At 38.6% G+C, this 18,269-nt stretch overlaps 1 protein-coding gene across 9 annotated transcripts in view; it reads left to right on the forward strand.

Moving 5' to 3' along the window:
- TTC13 (tetratricopeptide repeat domain 13) overlaps positions 1-17,696 on the forward strand; it is a 76,042-nt gene extending 58,346 nt beyond the window's left edge. For 4 of the 9 annotated variants that reach the window (XM_058543047.1, XM_058543049.1, XM_058543054.1 and 1 more), the window contains 8 exons: positions 1,136-1,219; positions 2,030-2,114; positions 8,666-8,775; positions 11,020-11,155; positions 12,584-12,663; positions 14,816-14,894; positions 15,041-15,120; positions 16,615-17,695. In XM_058543047.1, the coding sequence (XP_058399030.1) occupies positions 1,136-1,219; positions 2,030-2,114; positions 8,666-8,775; positions 11,020-11,155; positions 12,584-12,663; positions 14,816-14,894; positions 15,041-15,120; positions 16,615-16,729 (769 nt within the window). In that variant the 3' untranslated portion in view covers positions 16,730-17,695. Of the gene's footprint in view, positions 1-1,135; positions 1,220-2,029; positions 2,115-8,665; positions 8,776-11,019; positions 11,156-12,583; positions 12,664-14,815; positions 14,895-15,040; positions 15,121-16,614 lie in introns of all 9 variants that reach the window. The other 5 variants (XM_058543048.1, XM_058543052.1, XM_058543055.1 and 2 more) reach the window with 3 other exon arrangements.
- Positions 17,697-18,269: the final 573 nt, after the last annotated feature.

Raw genomic sequence — 18,269 nt, forward strand, 5'->3', positions numbered from 1 at the left:
GACAGGCAGAGACAAAAATATAAATAACATTTTTTCCAAAATATAAGTAACTTTATATTCCATGCTAAGGCGTTGTTTTTCCCTGAAGATGATGGAGAAGCTATTCAGAGATTATAAGCAGAGAAGTGACACGAGCAGATTTGCACATTCAGATGATCACTTTGGCTGCAGGTAGCAGATAGGTTAGAGAGGGGCAGCAACTTTGGAGGCAAGGGAAGTGGTTAGAAAATTGTGTAGTAATTCAGGCAAACAAGTACAAAGGTCTGGAAAGCTCTGTGGTAGTGAGTTGGAGGGGAGGAGATGGATATTGAGAAGGCAGAACTGGGAGCACTGGTGGTGAGTCAGAAACAGGGGAGAGCATGGAACTACAGGGAGGCCATCTTATTGCCAGCTCAGGTACATGGTTGTCCCAATAGGCCAGGTAGCAGCAGGACAAAAAGTAGGTGGACACATTTGGGGGCTGAAGCTGGGAGGAGTGCAGGGTGCAGGAGTGAATTCCTGTTTGACAGTTATGAACTTGAGGTTTGAGATGCTTGTGGGGAATCCAGGGAGTGATATCCAGGGAGCAGTTGGATACGTGTATGGTGCTGTACACATGTACATCAGTTGGATGTGTACATCAGCTTGTTGGCTGTACATGGAGTTCTGGGAGAGAGTTTTAAAAACGGGGGGTGGGGATAGAAATGTGAGGAAAATAATATTTAGAGCGAGTAGAGGAGATGAAACCTGCTAGTTAGCTAGACAGCAAGAAGGGGTATTAGCAGATAACGCTATCAGGAGAACCAAGAGAGAGGAGAAGGCATATTGCTGAAAAAGTGAAGAGATCCATCAGAGGAAATTGACATAAAGGTCTGAACCTCATTTAAATGCTTGAGGTTTTTTCTTCCCATTTGGCATCTCCACGGCTGAGGTTGGTGCCTTTTCTACCAGGATAAGCTTCAAGAGCTGACGAGCAATCTTGCTCAGACAGTTTTTCGCTTCTCCCATTCATTGATTGCAAACAAGCAAATTTCCCAAACTTTTGTACTACATTGTTCTCAGAACTCTCTTATTGTTCTTTTGAATTAACTAGGAAATTAGATATTGTTTGGAACATATTCCTTTTAAAAAGATTCTTAATTTTTTTTTCTTACAGGGGTCAGGTGATTAACATGAGATACCTGGAATATTTTGAGAAAATTCTTCATTTTATTAAAGATAGAATTCTTGTTTATCATGGGTAATCCTTCAATTTTCTTTTTCATAGTAGTGGATAGATTTCATATATTTTACATTTGTTATATTTATGAAACTTGAAAACTAAGCCTATTGACAGATGAAACAAAATATAGCAAATTTTTACATAGTGTTTGAAATCATAAAGCCTTTTATGATCACTTAACAACCTTCTTTTTAATAGCTTCATAAAATCCGTGGACCTTAACTAAGTGTTTTTAATCTTACACACAATATTATGACTTTTCTAGGCTCTTCCTTCTAAAAAGCAGATGTTTCTTTGAGTTTCTTTATTAGGGACTTTGGCCTTACTATTCATTCTCCCTCACCTGAAAGGCAATATGGTATAGACATAACAGTGAACAGAACATTGGAAAAAAAAGAATTCTGAATGGTTAGTTATCACCAAGTAAATATAAAACTGGTATAAAAACCTAGCAGGATACTTCCATTTGGGCAACTTTAGAAAGAAAAACATTTACTTCTAATTTCAGAGTTGGAAAAGAAGAATCAGGTTTTATGACCAAACCCGGACCCATACATGTATACACAAACACTGGCTGTCAATCCATTCTGCTTTTCTCTGTTTCACCTTCTAGATGGGCTGTTACGTATTTTCTTAATTCTCATCTGTAGCCCCAAACTCATTAGGATTAAACCATCCCCTTATTTAGAAACTTTAGTTGTGACCCACCATTTTGAATATTAAGCTACTCATAATTAAGGATGATTTATTTAAATTAAAGGTAATAGCATAATTAATTATTACCTTCCTGTATTAATTTTAGTTTCCATCTCTCTCTTTCTTTTTAAGAGCTAATAATCCTAAAGGATTGTTGGAAGTTAGAGAAGCTCTGGAAAAGGTACACAAAGTAGAAGACCTTCTTCCAATTATGAAGGTAAATTTGTTATCAAAATCACAGTAGGTGTTTTTGGGGAAAAAAAACTATAGCAATTCTTTAAAAAGAATTCATGATTTTTAAATGCATGTTTATTAATATTACACTCTAAGTGTTTTAAAATTTATAAAATGTGCTACCTGACAACACTAATATGAACACACTCTGAATAATAACCAAAATAAAATAAAACACAGGCATCAGACTCAAACATAAAAACAAATCTGTGAGGAAGCAGTTGATATAAGAAACAGAAGAAAACTTAAAAATGCATCCAGTTGAATTCTGCTTCTGGCCACAGTGGAGTAACTGTACTCCACTGCCCTTCCATACCATAACAATTATAAAACTGGACAAAATACAAGGCAGCTATTTTCAGATATTGGGAAGTTACAAGACTGATTCATGAAAGAGCTTTCTGCCTGGGAGTATTTACTAGACAGCTGTACAGGTGTGTGGAGCCCAAGTTGAGTATGGTGGTCTTGCTGAGCTAAGGAGGCAGAGATTGGAGTTTGGGTCTGCTGAAGTGCCTGGAATTTGCAGGCAGAGTACAGAAGAAGAGGGAGCTGTGCAGGGTGGGAAGTGCCCAGAGGTCAGGATGGGAGTTCTTTGTCAGCTCTGGCTGAGAGCTGGGCTGTGCGCATGCAGTGAGACTCTGAGAGGCTCAGCAAGGAGTGGCTGTGTGGCCAAGAGAGATGCCAGAGGTATCAGAGGCTTTACAGTACCGAGAGACATTGGAATTCTGGCCTCGCCATAGTGGAGGGACCGTGTGAGCATCTTGGGCATTTAGTCAAGACCCCAGAAAGGACACACAGTAGGTGTAAGACCACACTCTAGGATGAGGTCTACATCCTAGGACAAAGGACAATTTCCAAATAGATTACCCTAACAAAGAATAAAACCAAGCCTAAAAGAATTAAATGGATCTGCTAGTGGTTTGACTGCCTGTCGAAACAAAACTCAACACCCTTTAAAGGAAGGCAACATAATCTAGACTCCTTAAATGTTAGATAAGTGAAGAAGCAGGAAAATGTGACACATAACCAAGAAAAACAAAACCAGTTAATAGGAACAGAGATGAGATGATCCAGAAGTTGGAATTAGCTCTTTTAAAGTCCTTGTCTGCTTCATAAATACGTTCAGTGACTTAAAGGAAAACATGAATACAATGATAGAGAATCTCAGCAGAGAAATGGAAACTATAAAAAGAAGCAAAAGAAAATTCTAGGACTCAAAAGTCAGTGGTCTCAGATTCAGACTGGTAATCAACTTACAAGACATACTGTCTTCAGTCTGGCACTAGGTTTGCTTAGCAGGATGCTGGACAGAGAACAAGCCTGTACAGCAACTTCAGTCTCATTATGAGGCCCAGCAAGCACCCAGATGTGGCTTCCTAGCACTGCGCCCCCTTTATTTGCATGAAGTCAAATGAGATGAAGTCAAAGTTGGTGCCACTTTGGTTTTGTATATGGCCCAAGATTTGTGTGCCAATTCACAGCTTTCCTGGTCTGGAGGCCATCTTCCAGATCAGAGGGTTTCACAAGAATCTTTCAGTGTTTCTCAGGGGAGGCCAACAATGGAATACTATTCAGTAATAAAAACCAGAATGCGTACTGCTGTACACAGCAACAGAAGTGAACCTCAGAAACATTATGTTGAGCAAAAGAAGCCAGATACGAAAGAGTATGATTCCATTTATAAGAAGTTTTGACTGATCTATGGGGATAGATATCAGAATAGTGATTGCTTATGAGGGGTGGAGTTTACCAGAAAGGAGCAGGAGGAAACTTTCTAGAGTGATGGAAATACACTATTTCTTGATTGAAGTGGTGGTTACACGGATGTATATATTTGTCAAAATGCGTTAAATTATACATGTGTAGTTTATTGTATATGTTTTACCTCAATGAAAAGTACATAAATTAATTTCCTGAGAGATTTGACCCAGTATCATATGATTGATAGATAGATAGGTAGATAGATAGATTGATAGATGGTAGCAATAGAAAAGAAATAATCAGAATTCTCATACATTAAGAAAAATCTCAGGTAGTTAGACTAGCAGATTGAAGACAGCTGAATATCACATATATGAGCTGGAAGATGAAAGCAATGAATTCTCCCAGAATGTAGTATAAAAGGACAAAGAAATATAAAACATGAGAGAAGGTGAACACAGAAGATGAAGAATGGACCTATCTGATAGAAGTTCTGGAAGGAGAGAAGAAAGATAAAGAAGCACAGGAATTAGCTGACAAAATAATAGAAGGAAATGTTGTAGGGAGATGAAAAGATGAGTATGGGGCCTACTGAATGTTCAGCATGATGAATGTTCAAATACTGACACCTAAACACATCCCGATAAAATTTTGGGACTTCAAAATTAAAGGGAATTCCTTAAAAAATTAAACATAGAATTACCATATGATCCAACAATTCTACTTCTGGGTATATATCCATATGAATTGAAAGCAGGGACTCAAACAGTACACCCATGTTCATAGCAGCGTTATTCATAATAGCCAAGAGGTAGAAGCAACCCAGTATCCATTGATGGGTGAATGGATCCACAGAATGTGGTATATCCTTACAATGGAATATTATTCACCCATAAAAAAATTCTAACATATGCTACAACATAGAGGACATTATGCTAAGTGGTGTATGCTAAGTGATATAAGCCAGTCACAAACGGACAAATATTATATGATTCCACTTATATGTGGTACCTAGAGTAGTTAAGTTTATAGGGACAGAAAGTAGAATGTTAGTTGCCAGGGACTGGGAGGAGGGGAGAATGGGGAGTTAGTGATGGTAATGGTTGCACAACAAGGTGAATGTTCTTAATGCCATAGAATGGTTGAAATGGCAACTTTTATAATATGTATATTTTATCTTACATATACAAAGAATAAAGAGAACATCTTAAAGCTACTAGAGAAGAAAAAACCAGATTAAATACTAAGAAAAGAGAATCCCACTGATGCTTGACTTCCTTCCAGCAATAGTGGATTCTAGAAGACAATAAACAGAAATTTATTTGCACCAACCCTACCAAGGTTCAGGTGTGAGGGTAAAATAAAGGCTGTCTCAAACATACAGTTATTTAGAAATTTCACCCAGCCTAAATCCTCTTTGTCAAAATGATTCAAGGATGTATGTACTCTCACAAAATGAACCCGAGAAGGAAGAAAACACGAGATATAAGAAATAGTGGTGAACAAAAAGCCAATGAAATGAATTGTTAATGCATAATGTTAAAAAATATAAATGTTGTCTGAAATTAAAATACTAGGTAATGTCAACATTAGAGGTTGAGGAAAGTAAAGAAAGGAAGTAAAAATGTACTATTGAGAGAATATAATCACTGACTGACCTGTGATATTGACACAAAAAGACAAGTTTAAATATCTGTTTTAAAAATGTAAAGGTAGGGGCTGGCGCCATGGCGTAGTGGTTGAGTCTGGCGCACTCCACTTTGGCAGCCAGGTTCGCAGGTTCGGATCCTAGATGCGGACCTACACCACTCAAGCCATGCTGTGGTGGTGACCCACGTACAAAATAGAGGAAGATTGGCACAGATTTTAGATCAGGGCTAATCTTCCTCAAGCCAAAAAAAAAAAAAAGTAAAAGTAGAGCCAGCGCTGATGACCTAGTGGTTAAAGTTCGGCGTGCTCTGCTTCAGCGACCTGGGTTCAGTTTTCAGGCGCAGAACCACGTCACTTGCCTGTCAGTAGCCATGCTGTGGCGGCAGCTTACAGAGAAGAACGAGAAGGGCTTAACTAGAATATACAACTATGTACTGGGCCTTTGGGGAGGGAAAAAAAAAGAGAGACAGGAAGTTTGACAACAGATGTTAGCTCAGGGCAAATCTTTCCCAGCCAAAAAAAAATGTAAAGGTGAACACTGAAAGGATAGAGATGGATGTATAATCTTCTAAACCCCTAGAAGGTAAGAAAATGGAATGAAGAAAACCAAGTCAGTTCAACTAAATGCTTACAAAAAGAGGAGGAAAAAAAATCAGGTGAGTAGAAAATGTATGTAATGGCAGTGACAAATCTCAACATGACATTCATAATTGAACCCCCTATTGAAAGATTGAGGATCTCAGATTGGTTTTTTAAAGTTCGGCTATATTCTGTTTACAAGAAGCATGTACAACAGAATGACATTTAAAAGGTTGAAGGGGGAAAGGTATACCAGGCAATGCTAATGAAAGGAAAAGTAGGTGTGGCGGTGTCAACATCAGAAACTTTGACTGCAAGATAAAGAGCACTTCAGGGGACAGAAATTATATTGTTTAAAAGTAGAATTTGTTAAGAAGTTATAATTTTATGAACCTTTTCTTCATCTAGGTATATACCCAAAATATACCCCAAAATGTGCCAACAACAGGTAGATTTGATTTTTTCACTTAATTGTTTGAATTAATGTAAAACTTGAATAAATGTTCTCCTTGTAGATGTAGTAGATAAGATTGATTTACATCAAATAAAATTTAAGAAATTTGTGTGAATGACCAAAACCTATTCAAACAATATATAATACACTCTTCTCTCCATTTATATGCTGTTTGCATTCCTGGAAGATTCAGTGTGTATGAAAACTATGTAACAAATATTCAGTGTATAAGTGTAAAATGGAGTCTGGTTCCAGGCCCAGGTAATTATTAAATTATAAACATCCATGTGAAAGTCCAGTGGGGCACTGGAAGTCATGCATAATGTGTGACTATCCCCCGCACTGTGGGACATCTGAGAGTCTTGGCCCCCCCCACCCACTTAATCACTGTAGCCACCACACTCTCCCATAAATTCCCCAAATGCCCCCCAGAGGGCAGAACGGCTCCACTGAGGGCTGCTGGGATGCACCATACAGAAAGAAAATGGTGCATGTCTCAGTTTTTAATCTTTAGCTTTCCTGTGGGTATTTTAAATTTACTGTATTAGGCAGAATACAAAATCAGCCTAGGGAGATTTTAATATTTTATATGTGTCTTTGTTTAAAAAGAAAAACATAATGGACTACAAGACTGTAGTTACTTACAGTGCAGCTGAGAGAGGCTGAGCATCGCCTGCCGGTGCCTGCCTCCCAGTGTGAAGTCACTGCCTGTCTGACTGTATGTCTGGATGTGACCATTCTGCTAGCGTTGTACACCTAGCGTTTGCCTAGGATTATGGGTATATTGGTATTTGTAAAGGCACACATAGAAGTACATAAAAAAATACCTTTATATTTAAAGTGTTTGGTGAAATTTGATGCTATGACAGCTTCTGCTGAAATATACAATGTACTTTTGGTAAAAAACCAAGTTAAAATATACCTCAGCTCCCCTCGAGGCAGCTTATTAGCCAATAGTGTGGATTGCAGTCCACGAAGACTGTGGACTGGGTCCACAGTCCACTCTGCCCTTCCCTGCTCACTAACTCAGGCCAGGACCTCACCCACCGAGCTGCTCTCCTCATCTGTGAGGTCGAGATCATGCCCTCTTACTGGTGTGTTGTGAGCGTTAAATACGAATTGGCGCATAGGAAATGTTAACATATTTCTTCCTCTAAAAGTCCTTTTCCTCATGAAAGATGCTCCCTCTTCCGGTTCCTGCTGCTGGCTCTGATGCCCTGTGCTGTCCAGTGCCTTTCCATTCACCCCCTGTCCTTCTCTGGACTGTCAGTGAACAACTGCTGGGTCTTGCTGTTTTTAGACAACCTTTCGCCCCAGCAGTGTCGTATGTGAAGCACAACGTCCTTTTATTTTATCGTTGGTTCTCTTATTCAAGTCTATCAATCCTAAGAAAAAAAACTTGGCAACATTAAATAACTGAATTTAGGGAGGATTTTTCTGGAGTAATGACAAAACCTATTTATTAGTATTTCAGTTTTGTCAAAACTGTCTTAAACAAAAAGCTGACATCTGCAACTGCCTTTATGTTGGTCACTGCTGAGGGCTGTTCTTAGCTCTGTGTAATTCCTTTTACATACTTCTTTGTGGTCTGCAGAGTTGGAGGGAGGGGGGGAGAGAGAGAGAGAGAGTGTGTGTGTGTGTGTGTGTGAGTGTGAGTGTGTGTATGTAATTCTCCAGTTGACAAATATAATTCTGAGTACTTTTCAGAAAAATCAGACTCTGCCTTGAAGGAGCACTAGCATGAACACAAAGTGCTTTTTTGAGCTACAGGATATTGGATACAACTATTCTGCTAAGAATCAAAGTTGCTGCTGATTGAAATGAACATGAAAAAAGTCCCAAAAGGAGCTCCTAGGACTGAGCAGGGCCCCTTGCTGATGAAGAGAGCCTGTGAGCCTTTTATGCTGAGGTTCTCTGCTGGCCTCCGTTAGGGGCCACGGGAAGTGTAACTTGGGCTTAGAGTCTGTGTTGGGGCCTGGGGACACTCAGAGGCGTCCTTGGAACTAATTGCCGGGATGGAGAATACATGGTCTCCTGCATCAGGGACTTTGATGACCCTTCTTAAAAACATGGAAATCAGTCGGCGCTGCAGAGTAGCAGTTGGGGTTGAATTATACACTAGTAACGTGAATTTTCTTTTTCCCTGAAAGCAGTTTAATACTAAAACGAAGGATGGGTTCACTGTGAACACAAAAGTTCCCAGCCTCAAAGATCAAGGGAAGGAATATGATGGATTCACAATCACTATTACAGGAGACAAGTACGTATGCTTCCTGAGTGTGGGGATAAAGACGGGGGCTGGTGTCAGAAAGTATGCATATGCTTGATATCACCACAAGACGTTCGACACACTGGGCTTTTGCTGTATCCTGAAATGAAAATTATCAAGGTCCAGTGCGTAGCTAGAACCAGTTATTTTTCTTAATGTGACATCTAGAGTTTGTACTGACAGATACATTTTCTGACTATGCTAAATCTAACAACTTTCTAGATATTAAGTATAATTTCTGATGTGGTTTGGGGAAAGCATTCTTCTGGGTTCTTGAAGTTCATTGTGGGGAAGGCTTTTCCTAATAAAATTAAAAAAGATGAGAAATTGGCAGATTGAAGGCCATGGTAAGATATTTTTTTAATACAAGTTTTAATGTATTACAAGAGTAGTGCAATCTTATTGTGGAAAATTTAGAATACACAGAGAAGCAAAAACAAAAAAATAAAAATCATTGTTTTTTTTCTTTAAAAACTGAGATTATGCTATACATATTGTTTTGTAACCTGTTTCTTTTCTACCCTTACCGTAACTTTATCATGAACATTTTCCCATATCCTATTGTTATAAGCATTTTAAATAATTGGTAAGTATTCCATTTTTTGGATGTTGTAGAGTTTCTCCTGCTAATTTTTTTTTTATTGATCGTTTAGAATGTTTCCTATTTTTTCACTTTAAAAATAGCACACACTAGTGAATGTTTTTATTAACTATAGTTTTATTTACATCTGAAATCAAGACTTCATCTAGGAGCCTCCATATCCCTTGAATTTTGGGTGGAATTACCTAGAACCTCACCATGTACTGCCTGCCGCCCATCCTCAATACACGTTCCTCGATGGCTAGATGGTATAGCCTACTACACACCTAGGCTAAGTGGTACCAGTCTTAAGGGACCACCATCGTATATGCGGTTTGTGATTGACCAAAATGTTGTTATGCAGCACATGACTCTATTTCCCAATAAAGATAATTCTACCCCCAAAAGGAATTCCAGGGTTTGCTATTAGTGTAAAAATTATTCTCCTACCTTTTCACCCAACCATGATATATATGTAGCCTCAGATTAAATTCCCAGGCAGAAATGGATTTACTGAGTAAAAGAGTACATAAAATTCCTTCCCCATGAAACGTAGCATCTTTCTTCAACTGTCTGTTTCACCCCATTCATTGCCTCTGTTGCTCTGGGCCTCTAACCCCTCACATAGACTCATGAGTGATGTTGCCATCTTCCATCTCCTGGTGGCTTACCAGTGCTCATCGATGTTCCTAAGGCTCCACTCCATTAGGTATTCCCTGGCTCCAGAAATCCCTCCCCAGTCCGTACCCTGCCATTGCCTATTGATACCCAAAACCAACTCTCCTGCCAGGCATTCAAGGCCTTCCATAATGTGGCCTTGAACAATATTTCCTCCTTAACCTGAACTATTTTCCTGTTAGAACCGGGCCTGGTAATTCGGTTGGACTTCTTATTCCCTGAGGTCACCTCCGACCTCCTATCTCTGAACCTCTGTCACTCCCACCCTGATCTTCAAGACCCAAGTTCAGTCCACTCCTTCCATGAAACATTTCCTGTTTTCTTCCATGTCTTCCAAATTAGATCTGATCTCCCTCTTTTGAACCTCTGATGAACGATGTTATGGCCCTAAGCATGGTCTCATAATAATTTGTGGCCTTGTTTCTCCCTCCCTCCCTCAACAAAGGCAGCAGCTGTGCTGCGCTCTTCTTTATAGGATCTAAGGGCTATATTCAGCCTTTTGCTACTGGTGTTATACAATAAATACCTGTTGCATCAAATTTATATCCTCCATAGAGCCTCACATGGAGCTAAGCATGCAGCAAAAGCTTTCAAAGGAAAACAGTGGAGTCCTTAAACTTTCTTTCTGCACACAGCTCTTGTTCCTGATCTTCAATCATAATATGGTGGCTGGCTGATAGAATATTTACTGAGTGTTTAAATGTGTCCTTTACTGTGTGTAGTTGTTTCCTCTTGTATTTGCCTAAGCTCATATATAATAAGTATGTGTGGTTAGACTGAGCCAAATATCATATTTTGTGAAAAAATTGCATACTTAGGAAACATGTCTCATCTGTCTGTAGTTAGGAAGGTAGGATACGTTCTTAGATACATCTTTTGCCGCATCAGCATGCTATTTGCTTCCTTTAGTTACTTTCTGTGTTTGGCTATTTGAATTATATGAAACATGCCTTTGACATACATTCTTGTATTTTTAGGGTTGGCAATATACTGTTTTCTGTGGAAACTCAAACTACAGAAGAAAGAACACAATTATATCATGCTGAAATAGATGCACTTTATAAAGATCTAACAGCAAAAGGAAAAGTACTAATTCTTTCATCAGAATTTGGGGTAGGTTTTTGTTTGTTTCCATTTTATCCATGCTTCCTCTGGTTCTTTTGTAAACTTTTTAAAGCCTCTACCCTTTCATTGGGATTATACATCTTCTGCTTGAAATCAGCTTTAATTGATGACCTATAAATATTTCTTTTTAATATTCTTATGGAAACAGTTCCCATATTTAATAACTACAGTAATTGGGGAATAATAAATTTATTATTTATAAATTTACTATATTATATTATCATAAGTTTGGGCTTTGTTAAGATGTAAATGAAAAAGTTAGTCTATAATGAAAGTGGCCTGTGCTGCAATTAGTGGCCCTTTCCTGGTCTGTGACCTTTTCCCTCCCTGGCCCACCCCGACTGGAGGGGGGTGCTCCCTGGAGGCAGGATCTGGCATGTCACCTTCATGGCTGCAGCTACCACTATGCCAAGAGTATGGTGGGCACTCCATTCACATTCTGGAGTGGATGCCTGTGGCCCCTGGGAAGTCACTTTATTTCTCTTGCATTTAATTAGTTCGTACCTATAATTAAGCATCTAAGTATTTATACATAATTAAGCATATTTATCACCTAAATCTCAGTGTGGAGCAGGGGCTTATTAGAATCTGGGGGTAGGGAGGCATGTACTTTGAGAAAGCATATTTGGTGTTAATAAGTGCTTTATTTTATTTTAATCTCGGTGTACATTTTGATATTTCAAAGAGCATGAAAGGAGACTGAGATAGGTGAAGTGGATTAAGAGGTACAAACGTCCAGTTATAAAATAAATGAATCATGGGGATGTAATGTACAACATAGGGAATGTAGCAAATTATATTGTAATAACTTTGTATGGTGACAGATGGTAACCAGACATACCATGGTGATCATTTCATAATGTATATAAATGTTAACTCACTATGATGTACACCTGAAACTAATAGGATATTGTACGTCAATTACACTTCAATAAAAAAAAAAGAGGGGCCGGCTCGGTGGCGTAGTGGTTAAGTTCTTGTGCTCTGCTTGGGCGGCCTGGGGTTCACAGGTTCGAATCCAGGTGCAGACTGACACACCGCTCATCAAGCCATGCTGTGGTGGCATCCCCTGTACAAAAAAATAGAGGAGGATGGGCATGGATGTTAGCTTAGGGCCAATCTTCCTCACCCCCAAAAAAAAAAGACTGGAATTTTTATGTTTATCAGAAGAGGTTGCAGTTTTAAAAACAGCTGGGAAAATATTGCTCTAAATTGAACTGTATGTATACCCTTTCGTTAGAAAAAATGATACAAAAGAGTATAAAATATTCAAGAATGTGAAAAGGAGGTTCTTGTAGGAGAGGAATGAAATAATCCTTTTCCTGAGTAAATGATTCTTATATGTCTTGTCGCCTAATAAAAAACTGGTTTATAATCTAGTATTTAAGTTCATGAGCATGTGTCTTTTTTTTCTAGGAGGCTGATGCTGTTTGCAATTTAATCTTATCTTTAGTTTATTACTTTTATAATTTAATGCCACTCTCTCGAGGATCCAGGTGAGGGATATAATTTAAGTTTTTACATTGAAAAGCATGTTCTTTTTTGCTCATACTTCCTGTTGTGGGTGTGGGTACAAAAGTACCCCCAAGCAATGGCAAGAAGCCCCCTTTTGTTTTTTTCAAAATCCACTCAAAAATTATTTCCTTCATCTACCACATTATCAAAAGAATTAGGAAAGATAATTTGCATATAGTGTACTTAAGTTTTACAGGCTAGGGATTCATTCATTCAACAGAAATGTATTGAGGGCTGACTCTGTGCATGCATCGTGCTCACTGTATTTTAATTTTGATGTTTGCCCAGGCTGTTGCCCTGCCCTCTTCTCCTCTCTCTCCCAATTTTTGGCCATTAATTAACCTTTAACCCTAATGTTTTATACTTTTGAGTCACCAGCCATTCCATGCTATTTTTATTATCGTGAATAAATTCTTGCTACTTATGAATCCATCAGGTGTTTTTTAGGTGTCATTAAAACAAGGGATGTATCTGTAAAGTTTTCTTTTTATTCTCTTTTACCCAGCACTATATGCAGTAAATCATGTACATGGCAAATGCTGTTGCTAGCACATATTTGAATTTAAGATGTGGCTAAAATATATGCTAGAATGTCTTTATCTTTAATTAATACTTTAAAAGTAAAACTCTCCTAAGTGTGGTAGTAAATTTTGTTATAATATTAAAAAGGCATTGAAACAAAATAGAAACACAAACATTGTAATATAAGCATAATTATTATTAGCTATGTCCCCTAAATCTATGATGTGCATGAGACCTGCACACACCACCTCTTATCAGCCACTCTGCAGGCACTGTGCCAACACCCAGCACTTATCATTGTCCTCACAGCAGCTCTGTTGGCTCATGTGTGACACATGAAGGAAGTACAGCTCCAGTCATCCTCGACTCTTGCTTTCAGTCCCTAAATGCTGTTGATTCTGCCTCCTAACCCTCTGTTCTCTTCTGCTCACAACTACTGCCATAGTTCAGACTTTTGTCATCTCCTGCTGTAACCTTTCTAACTGGTCTCCTGCATCCAGGCTTTTCTCCTTCCCGTCTCTGTGTCCCACAGTTTGTTATACCCATTGGCTCCCAATACCTGTTGGCTCAAGTGCAGACTCGGTGGCAACATGCACGGTGCCAGTCCCTGTCCTGCCCTGGTTTACCTTGGCCTCGTCACCTCTCTCCTTCATCTGCCCTTTGGAACCTCTCGAGGGTCTGTGGAACTTCTTGAGGTTCCTCAAGTTGGCTCTCTCCACCACACCTCTCTGCCTTTCCTCACACCTTCATGTCTGCACACATGCTTTTCACTCCATGCCAGCCCATTTCCCTTCTTTCTCTGCCTCCTTTGCCCTGCCCTGGGCCCTGGAAGATGCAGTGCACGTGCCCGTGGCCTCTGTGAGGTCTTTTCTGGTAGGCAACCTCCATGATGAACTCACTTGCCTTGGTGTCCACTCATTGCACTTGGAGGCGTTCTCTGCCGGCACTCATCTCTCTGTCCCCCCCGGCCAGGCTGCTTGTTCTCAGAGGCAGTAGCCTTACCTTAGTTATTTGTCCTGGAGTGACTTGCAAAGGGGCACATAGTTGGTGTATAATAAATATGTCAGAATCAAAAGTGAGTCTGCTATATACCAGGAAGGAAATTTATATAACATATTGATTTTCAAACCAGTCTGTTAGTACATTCTGAGAGCGTGTTCTGCTTTTCTTCTTTGGGAACCAAAGTTTTTAATGCATAAACAATAAGAATAATATGTTTATATTTACAAAGTATATTGTATATATGCGTTTCAAAGCCAAACCTCTTAAAGTTGTTAAAAATAAGCAAGCACATTTTCTAACTCATTATTTCACAAGAATAGAAAAGCCAAGTGGGAAGAAAACTTCTAATTAAAAGAAACACTTTTTTTCTCAGAAAAAGAATATTCTTGGTCACATTTACCCTTAAATTACTAAATCAGTAAATATTTTTATTATTATTAAATTAGTAATTTTTTTGAAAACAAATGAAAATATTCTTATTTTTAATGTCTAAAGAATTCTTAAAAGAAGTAAAATTTCATCTTTTATGATGGAAACTCCATGGTGAGCTTTAACATGGTAACTGTTTGTACACTAGGACTGATTGGTAATTGTTCTTTATTTAAACAGTGTAATAGCTTACTCAGTGATCGTGGGAGCACTGATGGCAAGTGGAAAAGAAGTAGCAGGAAAAATTCCCAAAGGGAAGGTGCGTTGGAGCTGGAAGGGAAAATGGTTGGTTGTGTGTTTAAATCCCAATCTGTGGATTTTTGTGGTGAGATACATGAGCTAACAGATCTCCAGAGGCTTTCTCCTCCATATTTAATCACATTTCTAAATTTCTTTCTTTTTCAGTTAGTTGACTTTGAAGCTATGACAGCTCCTGGGTCAGAGGCCTTTAGCAAAATAGCTAAAAGCTGGATGAACTTGAAAAGGTAACTACTTGATGGGGGTCAACAACAGGATATTACAACTAAAGAGGGAGAAAAAGGGACTTCCTGTTGCTTTTGGAGCTCTATGAGACTGGAATTGTACTCATTTTTGAGAGTTATTATACAATGAATTTAATCCACTTTTTCAAGGTTAAAATGTTTTGCTGTCATGTAAGACCCCTTAAAGCATGAGTGTATGGGTAAAAATGAATAATGAAGAGAAAATAAGGAAACTAGTTTGTGAAAGAAAAGTTATAAATATCATATTTATATAATCAGATATTCATTTCTCTTGGCTAAATTGCCCTTTATCCCAAACTCTTAGGTTCAGTATTCAGGAGTGAATTTGAAAGCTATGAGCTGAAGCCATTTCAGACTTATTGTTAGTGGTAGCACTTTGCCTATTCAGCTGCATTTTTACTGCACTCTGGATTTTGAGAAAGTGGTACTTGATCCTAATTTAGGTGAGGAATACATGTGAGTTAGTAAACACTAGCCAGAAATTATCCCTGACGGTTACCCTGTGGGGAGTCCAATAGACTCTGATCTTCCCTGGCTCTTGTTTCCAGAAGCGCTGCAGAGGAGTGTGTAACTTTGGGATGAAGTTAAACTCACACGTGCTCTAATAGTTAATAAAGAATAAGCAGATCTCACTGACCTTATTTATTCCTGCTCCTTCTCCCTGTTTTTTACGTAATAACCACCTTCAGTTTTGCCTTTCACATCTATTTGACATAGCAACCACTCTAAAAATTGCTGGATAATTTGTGCTCTGTTTAAAATGGAGAAGCTCATATCTGTAGTACACTCATATTCAATTTGTAAGTATTCCATTACCTTAGTAATGAAAACTTATAACATGTTCCAGTATATTCTTATTCCAGGTTTACTAGTTTACACATATCTTAGTAATATGAGGTCAAAAGCTCTTGCTTCTGTTTCTTACATACTTTTACGGTGTTGGTCTTTCAACAATTCTTTAAGGAAGGTGTAACAGCGCTACCTTACATTGTGCAGGTACCCTTTCACAGCGTACTTTGACATACGTTCTCTCATTCCATGCTCATGGTACCTCTGTGAGTTAAGAATACTATCCCTGTTGCTGCAAATAAGGAAAGTGGGGCTTAGAGAAATGATTAAAGCTAATCAAGAGTGAGGCTGGACCCGAAACCTGTGTTTGCTGATTCTAAGTCAAAACATGCATCCCAGCGGGACACGTGTGCATAACAGTCACGTGTAAATTAGAGTTTAATTATATGTCCCAAAGACTCCGGTTGAACTTCCAAGCAGCTCATAGATGAGCCTATTGATATCCCGTCCATTGCTGTAGAAGGATCTGTTCTGTTCACAGCTCCTCCCTGCTTTCATAATATTGTCTGACATAATACATATGGGGTGTTGGAGAGTGAATATTATAATAGGAATAAATATAAGCTCTGCCTTTTTTGTAAAATTGTGTTAATTTTCACACCCCTTCTTTGTGTTTTCCTTTTTCAGTATTTCACCTTCTTACAAGACTCTTCCATCCGTGTCAGAGACGTTTCCAACGTTAAGATCAATGATTGAGGTGCTAAACACTGACTCTTCTCCACGTTGTCTTAAGAAACTCTAGTTACACCGGGGTATTTATACAAGGAAAGGGCCGGACTTCTTGCTTCTTAAGTTATTTTTTAAAACATGGAATTATAAAGAAACTAGGTCCTTTATTACTTTTGATACCAATTTTTGATAGGAATTGAATACTTGAAATCATTTTCTTTACTTTTCTGAACCATAACAAAAATCATGAAAGAGAGTTTTGGGGGGAAAAAAGCTGTATATCTGAGAAGGAAAGTGTATGTATTAGCCAGTGGCCTGTTGGGTTTCCACTTAAAAAGTCATACAGCTCCTTCAAAGTTTACTTCAGAAACCAAAAATTAATAATTAAAAGGAACAAAACCAACAACAAAACAGGAGTGTTTTCATTCCTTTATAGATTTGGATATTTTTCAAAGACTTTCTTTTTATGTGCGTTGATAGGGTGTCTTGTTTTCAACTCACATAATGTTCGTGTGTGGGTTCTCCACTTTATTTGAACTCGGGAAGATTCGTGGGCCATCAGCGTGAGCCACAGGGCTCACAGCCAGAACACTCATTTTGAATGATGCAGACAGTATTTGCCGGTGACTCAAACACTGAATTATTGAACCATATTTTTTTTTCTCTCTCTCTGTTGGAAAAATTAAACAGGGGTGGTTTCTCTAAATCACCAGTTCTTTGACACTGGATTATGTATGTTTTTATTTTGTGAACTAGTTTCACTTTTCAGGTATAAGAACATTCAGAAAATTACTGATATTTTTTTTCAGACAAGGTAAATGACAATGAGTAAAATGGGTTCATTAAATTATTGCCATTTCCAAATCATTTTCATTTTTCTTTGATTTTTGTTAAAGGGTTACCTATTCACTGCTTTCTGTTATTTAGTTTTTGTCTTGAAATCTTGCATAAGAGTAGCACAGTGATGCCTCAAGGCATCTGTGCTCATGGGGGATTTAATAACGCTGGACATTGGAGTTATCTGCAGGTCTTGGAGAATGCGGCTGTTTGGACAGATGCTGTTCTGGGTACTGACGTGCTTCAAAACGGCCACAGAGATGTGGCTCATGATCTCATCTCATCTGGTAACCACTGCAGGAAAAAGGTGTTGATAATGATAGAAGTCCTAAGACACACCTCATTTTACAAATAGATTTCACATCCACAGATCAATTTTCTCCTGAGACTCAGGCTTCACTCACAAAAGACAAACCTCTTTATTTTCATTTTACAGGTGAGGGAGCTAAGGCTCTGCGAGGTTAATGACTCCCCAGGGTCATCCAGCTGTTGAAGCCAGGGTACTAGGATTCCTACCAGGCCTCTCTGCTCTGCCCCACCACAGACTTGGGGAACGAAAAATTCAGTTCTCAGGCTCTTCTCAAGACTCAGAGACTACTTAACACTGTACCATGCAAAATCTCCATCTGTCTCTTACATTGCTTTGCATTCTCAACATTGTGCTGTGGTTTTTTGTTTGTTTTTTGTAGGGGAAGATTTGCCCTAAGCTAACATCTGTTGCTAATCTTCCTCACTTTTTCTTGTTAGTTCTTTATGAGCCTCCGCCACAGCATGGC

Source organism: Diceros bicornis, chromosome 6 (assembly GCF_020826845.1).
Source record: "Diceros bicornis minor isolate mBicDic1 chromosome 6, mDicBic1.mat.cur, whole genome shotgun sequence".
In the NCBI taxonomy this organism is placed as follows: Eukaryota; Metazoa; Chordata; class Mammalia; order Perissodactyla; family Rhinocerotidae; genus Diceros; species Diceros bicornis.